Source organism: Oryctolagus cuniculus, chromosome 4, assembly GCF_051225735.1.
Source record: "Oryctolagus cuniculus isolate XC-2025 breed Fujian yellow rabbit chromosome 4, ASM5122573v1, whole genome shotgun sequence".
Classification (NCBI taxonomy): Eukaryota; Metazoa; Chordata; class Mammalia; order Lagomorpha; family Leporidae; genus Oryctolagus; species Oryctolagus cuniculus.
This window is the reverse complement of record NC_142870.1, coordinates 5,746,557-5,758,453: the sequence shown is the minus strand read 5'-3', so window position 1 is coordinate 5,758,453 and position 11,897 is coordinate 5,746,557. Positions and strand designations below refer to the sequence as shown.

Below are 11,897 nucleotides of genomic sequence, written 5' to 3'. Positions count from 1 at the left end.
GACTCGAACTGGCTGCCCATATGGGATGCTGGCACTGCAGGCATTGGCTTCGCCTACTGTGCAACAGCGCTGGCCCCATTACCTTTCTTCTAAGAGTTTTATATTGTTAACTCTTTGTTAACTCTTTTTTTTTTTTTTTTTTTTTGACAGAGTGGACAGACAGAGAGAGAAAGGTCTTCCTTTGCCGTTGGTTCACCCTCCAATGGCTGCCGCGGTCGGTGTGCTGCGGCTGGCGCATCGTGCTGATCCGATGGCAGGAGCCAGGTGCTTCTGGTCTCCCATGTGGGTGCAGGGCCCAAGCACTTGGGCCATCCTCCACTGCACTCCCTGGCCACAGCAGAGAGCTGGTCTGGAAGAGGGGCAACCGGGACAGAATCCAGCGCCCTGACCAGGACTAGAACCTGGAGTGCCAGCGCCGCAGGCGGAGGATTAGCCTAGTGAGCCGTGGCGCCGGCCTATTGTTAACTCTTACACATAGATCTTTGATCTATTTTGCATTGATTTTTGTATATAGAATGAGGTAAGGGGTAAAGTTTTTTTTATATACCCATTTAATCAGGGTGTTTTAATCAGATGCATAGACCAGATTTAATCTGAGGCACAGGTGATCACTCATACATGTAAAATAAGTAGGTTTTTTTTTTAAAAAAGATTTCCTTACTTGATAGAGTTATAAAGAGAGAGACAGATCTTCCATCTGCTGGTTCACTCCCCAGTGAACCAGCGCCCATATGGGATGGTGGTACTGCAGGTGGTGACTTTACTGGCGACGCCACAGCGCCGGCCCCAGACTTGGGCAACCTAACCACTTGCTAAGTACTGCTTCAACATTATTCTTTTGTATGTGGAAATCTAGTTACCCAAGCACTATCTGTTAAAAATGGTTCCTTATTGAAAGGTGTTGGAAATTTACCAAAAATGAATCGACCATAGACATACCAGTTTATTTCTAGATTTTTCTAAAATTTCTTAATTCTGTTTCATTGACCTATATGTGTGTCCTGTGCCAGGACCACAGCATCGCTCTTGGGGAGGTTCTGAAATTGGGAACTGTTCTGTTCAGAGGTCGTTTTGTCTGCGTGGCAGCAGGACATCCTCACGCTGTCTTGAGCCCCCCCCCCCTTTACTTTTTCTCCCCAAGGATGCCGACCCCACCTCTCCAGCCCTAAAGTAAGTACCATCACACGCTTTCTGATAAGGCTGAGAAAGCAGCATAATGCCCCAGGGCTAGCTCCTAAGGGGCAGCAAAGGAACATTGAACCAGAGTTCCAGCCCCAGCTCCCTGTGGTTTGCGAAGGTGCTGAAGGTCCCCTCTTGGCCTCCCTAGAGCCCAGCTCTAGTGTTGGGTGCCGGGTCACCGCCTGTCGGGATTCCTGGACACGAGCTGCCTCGTGAACCTGTACATTCTCCAGGAGCTTTCTCATGCAGCCCCAGTCTTGCTTCTCAGTTGCGGGAGCAGCACATGCCTCGTCCTAGTTCCTCGCGTGTCCACGTAATTTTAGAACTAGCTTGTCCATGTCTACAAAGGATTTAGGTGGCATTCTGGTGAGGACCGTGATGACTCTGTAGGCTGACTGGTGCAGTGCTGCCATCTTAATATTGAATCTTCCAATCCATAAACATGGGATGTCTTTCTGGTAAGATCTTCTGTAATTTATTTCAACAGTGTCAAGTAGTTTTCAGAGTATAAATTTTATATTTCTTTTGTTGTTTATTTGAACATATTTTATTGCTGTTTTAAGTGGGTTTTTAAAAGCTTCATTTCAGTTAAGTATATAGAAATACAGTTGATTTTGCATAGCGATTTTATATTTTGCAGCCTTGATGAGCTCGTTTATCGGTTCTAGTAGTTTTTCCGTGGATTTCCTAGGATTTTTTTAAATGTAAGATTATGTCATGTTAATATAGTTTTAGTTTGTACCATTCTGGGTGACTTCTGTTTCCATTTTTGCCTAGTTGCTCTAAGCCTTCAGTACAATGTTGAATGAAAGTGGTAGTGGACACAATCGCCTTTTTTCTCATCTGGTTTGGGGATCAAAGTTATGCAAGCCTCATAAAAGGAAGTTGGAGAGTGTTCCTTCCCATACTGGACCAGGCTGGTTGAAATGTGAATTATGATTAGACATTATACAGCATACACTTGTAATGAAACATTACATAGTACCTTGTAAATATGCACAACTTTATGGTAAATTCTTTTAAAAATAAAAAGTAAAAAAATTTTTTTTGACAGGCATAGTTAGACAGACAGAAAGGTCTTCCTTCCGTTGGTTCACCCCCAAATGGGTGCTATGGCTGGTGCTGCGCTGATCCGAAGGCAGCAGCCAGGAGCTTCCTCCTGGTCTCCCATGGGGTGCAGGGCCCAAGCACTTGTGCCATCCTCCACTGCACTCCCGGGCCACAGCAGAGAGCTGGACTGGGAGAGGAGCAACCGGGACAGAACCGGTGCCCCAACCCGGACTAGAACCTGGTGTGCCAGTGCCGCTGGCAGAGGATTAGCCTAGTGAGCCGCGGTGCCGGCCAGTGAAAATGTTTTTAAAAAAGAATTTTTTACAAAGGAATTTAAATTCTAAAAGACCAAAATATGAATTTTTATTCTTTGAATGTCTGATGATCTTGCTGGTAAAAGTGAGCTTGGTTTGTCTCTTATTTTTGTTGTAAGAATTTGAATGTCTGATTTCAGTTTCCTTACAAATCTTAGGTTTGCTGAGGATTTTTCTTTTTAAAGATTTATTTATTTGAAAGGCAGAGTTATAGAGAGAGGGAGAGACAGAGATCTTCCACCTGCTGGTTCATTCCCCAAATGGCTGCAGTAGCCAGGACTGAACCACACCAAAGCCAGGGGCTGGATGTGTCTCCCACATGAGTGGCAGGGGCCCAAGCTCTCGGGCCATTTTTCAGTGTTTTCCTGGGTGCATTAGCAGGGAGCTGGATCAGAAGTGGAGCAGCTGGGACTCACTAGCACTCATCTGGGTGCCCACTAAGCTACAGTGCTGGCCCCGTACTCGGGTTTTATATTTGTTCTTGAGTCAGCTTTAGCACGTTATTGTACAGATTTACTCACTTCTTCTTGATTTTCGGTAGACTGGGATCAAGTTTTTGTTCTGTGTTAGAATATCTGATGAGAAAACATGGTTTCGGTCACTGAACTTTTGTGTCTTTTCCCTTAGGACTTCCTTCCTTTGTCTTTTTCCACCTTGACTCCGTGAGATCAATGCTTAAGCCAACTGTAGTACTTATCCTATGCATAGTTTTACATACAATGCTTTTTGCATCATGACTTTTGCTCTTTTAATTTTAAAAAGTGTGTTAATATTACATACAACCTGCATGCATTTCTGACGAATTGTCTGAGAGTCTGGGTTGTAAAGAAGTTGCCCTTGATAACTCAATGAAGGTAAACTCAAAGGGGATGGTTTGGGAGTACAGCGGCCTTTCTGAGGTCCTGATGTCAAATATCCCGAATGGAGTAAACACTCTAATTAGGACTGAGCAGCTAGTCCGAGTGAACATTAACTACACTGATACGCTTTTATTTTTTTTCACAACAAGATTAACAGAAAAACGGTCGAGGAACAAGTATGCAATAAATCCCAGTTTAAAAAATACCAAATCTTGGGTGTACATGAGGAAGGTGTCACCAACAGAAGCGGGTTTAGCTAAGTTAGAGGATACCCAGGAATGATGTTCCTAAAACCAAGCTTGGAAGTCGCTGCACTTGGCTCCAGGTAGTGACTGATCTTTCCAAGGGAATGTTTTCAAGGCACAGCAAACTGCTGCTGATAAAAATGTTAAAACTGAGAATGAGAGCACACCGACTCCCATCTGCTAGTTCGTTCCCCTGATGCCCACCAGGGCTGGGCACTCAGTCCAGACCTCCCACGTGTGTCGCCCGCACAGCCACGGCTGGGATCAGGACCTGCAGCTTGGAATTGAACCCGGGTGCTCTGTGTCGGAGCTGGGCATACTGACTGGCGTCCTAACTGAGAGGCCAGAAGCCTGTCCCGGGACGTGTATGTCTGGGCTGACCTGAGTACTGGCCATGGAATCCAGAGTACTAGTGCCAACTAATAAAGCAGTCTTACTTGCAGGAAAAAAAAGATGTACATTCGTATTTGAAATGCGACCACTGGATTCTCTGCCCTGGCCGAGGCTCAGCAGAGTGAGATGTGAGAGAGCGGGTGAGGTCAGGATCCGCATCTGGAGAGAAAACCATCACCCGAGGCTTTGCCGCCAGCCGGGCCGTGGTTGCCAGCAGCCCAGCAGTGAGCGGCCTCGAGGAGAAAACCGCCCACTGGAGGTAGGAGGCCGGAGAGGGGCAGGTGCAGACCAGGGCCTGCCCTGACGTCCATCAGCAGGAACTGGCGCTTCGGAAGTTGAGGGTGAGCCCGGCGATGGCCCCACAGCTTTCTCCAAAACAATAAAGTAAAATACCAGTGAGCAACCTACAGTGGGTTTGAGAACTAGATTAGCAATAAGACCTTGATTCTCCGAAGTCAGTTTAAGTGCTAGCACATCCACACACAACCCCGTCTCCCACTGAAAATCACAAGCGTAGAGGCACGTGAGTAGTGTATCAAACCGGGTGTATTAGCATAGTGATTCTATTTAAATGATTATCTTTCTTTTCTCCTCTGCAGGTGAAGATGACGTCACAGAAGTCGTCACAGAAGTCGCCACCGTTACTCTAGAATCTCCAAAAGCATTGTTGGCGGAGGCCTGGCTGGGAGGGGGCTGGGGCATCTTCTTGCTCTTCGGGGTCTCCTCAGCTGCGCTCGGGACAACAGCGCCCGCCTGGTCACTTTTAAAGATGTAGCCCGATCCAAAGAGTTCTTCCATGAGACTGCTTTTCTTGTCCCTGAAAGCCGCGTCTCTGGCCTTTGTTCTGGAAGCCTTGCCGAAGGAGGGCTCATACCCCCCCCCAGGGTGCTCCAGCCTCATCTCCTCCGTGTGGCTGCGCCATCGGCTCGCGCCGAGGTGGCGCCTCGTGCCGCCCGAGTTGGCCACCCCGCCCGTGGTAGGAAGGCCATGATGCAGGTTTTCAGTCGCTTCGGTGAATGAGTAACGCTTTCTGTGTCTCAAGGGCACCTTGGCGTTGGGGGCCGCGTGTCCCCCGGGCACCTCGTCCACGTCGTGCACCTGCACGCTGCGTTTACAGTTTTCCTTTACTGCGGCGTCTCCCGGGCTGCCTTCTGTTTCGGGATGAATTATCTGAATTCTTTGGGGTGATAGTTCTTGCTTGTCTTTCATTAAAATGATCTCCTTGTCTTGATCCTCCTTTTTCTGTCTTCCAGAATTCTCCAGAGCTGCTTGTAGTTCCAAATGTCCCTCTTTCTTTGGTAGATCTACGATAGAAAAACAGTTCTGTGTCTTTAAAGTGAATGGATTTCTGACCAAGATGGCATGTCAGGAGCACTTATTCGTACCTTATGAAAAGCACATAAAATGACTGAGAAGAGAATGCATTCCACACTAGAATACAGGCCAGCCTGAAAACTGCCCTCTCCTAGAACACCCCAAGTAGACAGGAATTATGAAGCCAGGCCAATGAGGTTATTAACAGGTGTTCAACCGCATTGGCTGGATGGGGTGTCAGTGAAAACAGTGAAAACGCATGTCACCCATCCGATTTGCAAATGATTTCCAGAGTTGGTGAGCATGTGGGGAAATTAGAATTATAAAAAAAGACTGATTTATTTGAAAGGCAGAGTGACAGAGCGCCCATGTGCTGGTTCACTCCCCCGCTGCCCACAAGAGCAGGAACCTGGTCCAGTGTTCCCTGGGGTGGCAGGAACCATGTGTATAGGTCATCTGCTGCTTCCCGGGCAGTGTCAGCAGGCAGCTGGACTGGACCGGGATGCCAGGGTTTGAAGCAGGGGTTCTGACGTAGGATGTGCGTATCCTGGGCAGGGGCTTCCCTGGCTTCACCACACAGTCCCCCAGAGCGTGGCAAGTCCTGATTCCCCTTGGTAGGGGTGTGAGTCGAGACAGCTTTTTTGGACGGCAGTCTGGCAGTTCTATCAACATTTTAAGTGAACATACTCGTAGACCCAACAACTTCATTTCAAGGAAAAAAACCTACAGAGACAGGGATGCTTGCTGCTGCATGGTTTAGGGACAGCAAATGTCCTAAGTATCTGTCAGAGCAGAATAATGGTTGAAGGGCTGCAGGTGCAGCCTGTGGGATTCTGGGCCATCACGCAGAATAGGGTGGTGAGTGTGAAATGCCGGAATGCGTGCTCACGCCAGAGTGCAAGCCCTCAGCATGGATTTGTTCACCGCCCAGAACAGTGCCTGCCGCTTAAATGCTGCTTTTCTTAAATGAAAGAATAAGCTTTCTGGAACAACGTGAACTGTCAGAATGAATTAAAAACTAAGTGGGAAAGTTGAAGTGAGCAGAGAGCCTGCAGCTGGTGGTGGGCGTCCGTCCGTCCGTCGGCTCGGGGCGCTGTGTCCGCGCGGAGTCGGGCTGGGGCTTCCCCGCCGAGGGAGCGCCGGGGATGCGCGGCCCCTGAGCGCTGCGGGCCTCGGGGCCTCGCCCAGCTCTCCCGCAGCAGTACTGAACGCGAAAACAACAGGGTGGTGTCGTCAGGTGCCTGGAAGAAAATCGTCTCCCTCCTCGAATCTTCTGTCCAGGAAAGCGGCAGTCAGGTGGCATTCCCGGGTGGAGGGCTTACAAGCACCATTCCCAGGAGGCTGGCAGAGGGCATGGCTGCTAGACGGATGGAATTTGCCGAGGAGGAAATGGTTCAGCAAACAGAAGGGGGCGCTGTGGGACCCTGCAGGAAACGATGGAGCTCCCAGGGAGGCAGCGCGCTGGACCGAGACGGACCGAGAGCCGTGCTCCTTTGACCTCTGGCTGCCTGGTGCCCAGTGAGCCAACCTTGGCCTGCTTGGCCGTGGGCTGATTGGGCATTGAAGTCCCCATCAGACCTGCGGCCTGGGCCGGCGGAGGACACTCCCCTGCAGAGACACTGCTCGGACCTGCTGCCGAGAGCCGAGAGCCCGAGGCACGCTCTGTCGCGCCCACTCCCCCAGCCCCCACGGCTCCTGGATCCGCTCAGCGGAGCTCTGCCAGGTTGTGGGTCTGATGGCTTCTCTGAGTCCCAGGACAATTCAGGACTTCGCCCCTGGGCCCTGGCACACTCAAGGAAGCTGGAGTCGCCCTTAGCGCACTTCCTGAGGTCTGCATTCACAGGGATGCTGGTCTTTGCTCAGCGGGTTTGAACTTGCTGGTCAGCTGTTCAGGTCTGAATCCACTGCGAGGGACTTCAGATCTGGTGTCCTCTCCTCCCCGATTGCAAATGCTGAGGTCCTGACCGGTACCGTACCTGACCTGTACCTGAGATGGGGCTTTAAGGAAGTGGTTCAGGTTACGTGAGGTCCTACTGGGGACCCTCTGGAAGGTGCCCTAGGAGAATGAACGGCAGAACTCGTCTTCAGACGGTGCTTTATGCTTTGTGTGTGCGTGTGCGTGCAAACTGCTGAAATCTTCACTCGATATAGACTTGATCTTCTGTATATAAAGATAATTAAAAATGAATCTTTGTGGGGGAGGCTGAATCCGGAGAGGCCCAGAGGGAACTTCCTGAATTTGAAACTTGCCTGGAATTTGAAAACCCGTCTTTAAGTTTCAAATCCCTGGTGGCAAACACCCCAGCCCCAGGGCGCTTCTGCCTAGGGATCATCAAGGTGGTACTACAGGAGTGGCTAAGAGCCTTTTGCATCACAACACCCCACCCCTTGCCCGCATCCGCTCATCCGCTCTGTACCTCAGCTGTATATACACCTCCCTTTTACAGTACAGTGAGACCTGCTTCCACTGGGCTCCACACCGCGCCTGACAGTCCCCGGGTTTGGGGAGGGCTGAGTGGCGGGTGGCGCACTTCCTCTCCTCAGTCAAGGCAAGCTGCGGGCAGCCTGGCTAATTCTCCGGCGAGGAACAGTCACCGCACATCTTAATGAAGAATGGGATGGGGGAGGGAGCGGAGGTGGGACGGACTGGGGTGGGGTGGGAGGGCAGATGTGGGGAGGAGGAACCACTGTAGTCCTAAATCAGTACCTGTGAAATGTAGATTTATTAAATAAATGCTTTCTAAAAAAAGGAATAGCAGAGTGGTGGTGCTCTTCCCACCACATGCGCCCGGAAGGCCTTGAAGACAGAGGGAAGGTGGCCAGCTGCAAGCCAGAACAGAGCTCAGCGGAAGCCAAGTGGCGAGGCCTGGGCCTGGCCTCCCTGGCGCCCAGGGCTGAGAGATCAGTGTCTGCTGGTGGTTTGTGGTGGCAGCTCAGGCAGACCAGTGCAGCTCCGGGAGCACAGGGCGCGGTGGGCAAACCAGGGAATGAGGCCATGAAGCTCTAGATGGCCGCGGCTCCTGCGCGCAGGGCAGGGCGAGCAGCCGGCGGAAGGGACTGCGGGTGTTCTAACGAGCGCTGATGTGCTGTCTCCTAAGCGACACACCGGGGACATCGCGCCCCTGTTATTGTTTTAGAAAATCTGTGTTTTATGTGTGCTTTTACATTCATACATACTGACACAACTTAATCAAAAGAGAAAAGCAGACTTAATATTACCTTCGTATTTTCTCTTAGAATCTTCTTGGTTTAGGAGTTTACTGATACTGTGTGAAATTTCATAATTTATTACAGTTGTTTTTTCTTTATGGCCAATGTTTCTTGTTGTCTTTTTATCCTATAATTTAGAAAAGCAGCAAAAACATTTTTAGGGTCTAGATAATTTTTAAAATTGTTTGAGAGGGAGGGGGGAGGCAGGAAGAGAGAGGAGGGGGAGAGAGGGAGGGAACAGGGGAAGAGAGAGGGAGAGAGGGAGGGAGGAAGAGGGAAGGAGGGAGGGAGGGAACAAGAGGAGGGGGGAGAGGGGGAGGGAGGAAACAAGGGAGGGAGGGAGGGAATGAGGGGGGGAAGGGGGAGGGAGGGAGAGGAGGGGGTGGGGGGGAGGACACACACAAGTGTGCTCCCTCCCATCTGCTAGTTCACTCCCAAAATGGATGCAATGGTTGGGGCTGGGCCAGGTTGAAACTGGGAGCAAGGAACAGGACCCAGCTACTTAAGCTGCCGCTGCTGCCTCCCCCAGTCTGCACTGGCAGGGAGCCGGAGTCCAGCGCTGGCACTTGGAAGGGAGCCCAGTTAGTCTGATGGGGGAAGTGAATGCCTTACCGCTAGGCCAACTGCCCGCTCTGGTCTAGATACTTTTAAACTGTATTTTGTTCTAACGGACACAAATACTTTTTATACAGAATAGGTGACGTAGCCTAACTTATTTTTGTTAAGACATTTAATTAAACACTGCCCGAGTAGCCATACCTTGGTTGTTAGGGATGGGACATCTGCTGATTTTTGGGTTTCCTGGTGTCTCACACTAGTAGATGGCAAACTTTTTTTGTCTGCTTGTACTGATTTTGTTGAAGAAACTACAGAACAGGTGGATTGTATGTAAGAGACATGTTTTACAGTTGAAAGCAATATAGAGTAACAACACTAAAGTATGCAATGTAGTAATAAAACAGCATCCTAGGTATTTCATAAATATTCAGTATGTGTACAACATTTTCCAGTTTTCTTTTCAGACCTGCCATTGCTCCTGCTTTGTCTTTTTTTTTTTTTTTTTTTTTTAAGTTTTAAGGATTTTATTCAGTGAGAGAAATGCGCAGGAGAGTGAGGGCTCTATTTCGGGGAGAAAGAGAAGTCTAGAAGCTAGGTTGGGTCTACGCCAAACAGAGTTGTCTTCTTTTGAGCCAAAGGGTTATTCCTGGGATCACAGCATTCGTATACAGAACAGATGGGGGGAGGTAAGAGTGCTGTCGGAGGACAGGCTGTCGCTCGCAGATGGGATTCAAAACTAGACGTGCACCTGTGCGAGGCCAGGTTGTCCACGCTCAGCTGCCTGACCATGGAATCTAGACTTCACATTCCTTAAATATTCTGTCACTTAACCCTCCCTTGGCTGGCTCACTTTTGTTCTGGTGGCTGCTACCCGGCATTATAAGCCGGAAGCAATGGAAGGCAAGGACACTGGAGGTTGCTGCCTTTGGAAGTAAACATGCAGTTACTTCTCTGACCAAAATGGAGGTGAGTGTTCCTATTGGGCCTCGGCTGAGCAGGATCCAATTCCAGGAGATCTTGGGGGGAAACAAGGACACACTGTCTTGAAGGGAAAAACACCGTTTTGCAATAGAAAGATCCAAACTCATGACATCAGCATCAACACGGGCGAATCTGAAAACACTACGGCAAAGAAGCCAGACACAGAAGAGTAGACGTGGTGTGAATCTGCCGGAAGGGAGTTTCGCAGTGGGCACACGAAGTGAACGTGACAAGGGAAATCAGGGGTTGCCTCGGCCGGGGGCTGGGATGGGGCATGAGAGCCCTGGGGAGGCTGTCGCTCCCCCTCTTCGTGGAGGAACGACACAGGACCCTGCGCTGTTCTTTTGTCTGCTCGGCCCTCCCCGGGTTTGCTGCTGGTTCTTCCCGGGTTGGCTACCGTCCCTTCCACCTCCGTGGAAGGGCGGTTCCCCCTGGCCACATTCCCCACTTCCGCAGGGGAGCGGCACACCGCCGGCCGGCTCTCTCGGGGGCTGCACAGGTGTTCGCCTTAGATGTTCCCCTTAGATGTTCCCGGTGCATGCCATCTCTCTCCTCCTTTATAGTCCTCCTCTGCCAATCCTAACTCGGCTGCCCACACGCCGAGTATGCTGCTCTCCTCCAATCAGGAGCAAGTCCTACAGTTTATTGGCTGAACTGGAGGCAGCTGTGCAGAAGCTGTTTTCTTCTCTCCCAGCGCCATATTGTGGGAGAGCAGATGCATAGAGTAAGTCTTAATTCCAGTAACTTAGTCTAGTCCGGGTTGCTCCCCACAGATCCCCCTTTCTTTTTATTTTTTGGCGTTGATACGCGCCTGTCTTCGGTGTCCCGCGGCACACACTCTGCTCTACTTGCTAGAGTTGCCACAGGTTCTTACAAGTCCTATCAATCAGGCAAACCGAATCCGGGTCCTCTCTTCGCCATGTTGTGAGGAGGTTTTTAGGCGCTGATGCGTGCCTGTGTTCGGTGACCTGCGCCTCATACTCTGGTTGAGCCGCCTGCTGGTGCTTACCGCCTTAATCAGGCAGACCAAATCCAAGCTTTCTCATTGCCATATTGTGGGGGAGACTTATTAGTGTTGGTTCGTGCCTATCTTCGGTGACCTGCGGCGCATAAGCTGCTAGCCGCCCGCAGGTGCTCACCGCCTCCCTAATCAGGCAGACCGAATCCAAGCTTTCTTATTGCCATGTTGAGGGGAGGCCTTTCTATTTCTCTATCTCTGGGCATTCCTATTTCTTCCATTTTACTTCTATCTTCCAGCATTCCTATTTCTCTCATTTTACTTCTAAACTTCTGTTTCTCTTATCCCCGCGGCTTCCCGGCGCCTCGCCCTGCCGGCGCCCGCCCCGAGGCTGCTTCTCGGCGCTTCGCCGGCTCTGAGCCGCTTCAGCCCGCGCCTCTCTCATCTGCGCGGCTCGGCTTTGCGCGCACACTCCGCGGTTACGCACTAGCCCCGCGTTCCCTATCTACTTGAGCCCCGCACGCTCTGTCTGCGCGCGGCAGCCTCCGCGAGTCACACAGCGTAGCTTGCGTCTCCGCCATTAGCATTCAATCCAAGTTCCCCGGGCTAGCCTGGCGAATTCAACCCAGCTCACGTCTCCGCCCCACGATCTGGCTTCCCGTCCTTTGCTCCCCGGGCTAATCAGACGGATCCCAATCCGGCTTACGTTTCTGCTTCTGGTTTCAACTTTTCGCCCCCTATTCCCGGGCTAACTTGAGAATCCCAAAATGGCTTTCGTCTCCGCCTTGGCCTGCCCCCCGCGGCTTCAATTTCCCTAACATTTTTCTCTACCCGG

General features: G+C 50.7%; 1 protein-coding gene across 2 annotated transcripts in view; it reads right to left on the bottom strand.

Annotated features, from left to right (window-relative positions):
* Positions 1–122: 122 nt before the first annotated feature.
* LCA5L (lebercilin LCA5 like) overlaps positions 123–11,897 on the bottom strand; it is a 55,713-nt gene continuing 43,938 nt past the window's right edge. For both annotated transcript variants that reach the window (XM_089330532.1, XM_051833557.3), the window contains 3 exons: positions 9,325–9,431; positions 8,575–8,692; positions 123–5,345 (listed from right to left, as the gene is read on the bottom strand). In XM_089330532.1, the coding sequence (XP_089186658.1) occupies positions 4,609–5,345; positions 8,575–8,692; positions 9,325–9,431 (962 nt within the window). In that variant the 3' untranslated portion in view covers positions 123–4,608. The remainder of the gene's footprint in view (positions 5,346–8,574; positions 8,693–9,324; positions 9,432–11,897) is intronic.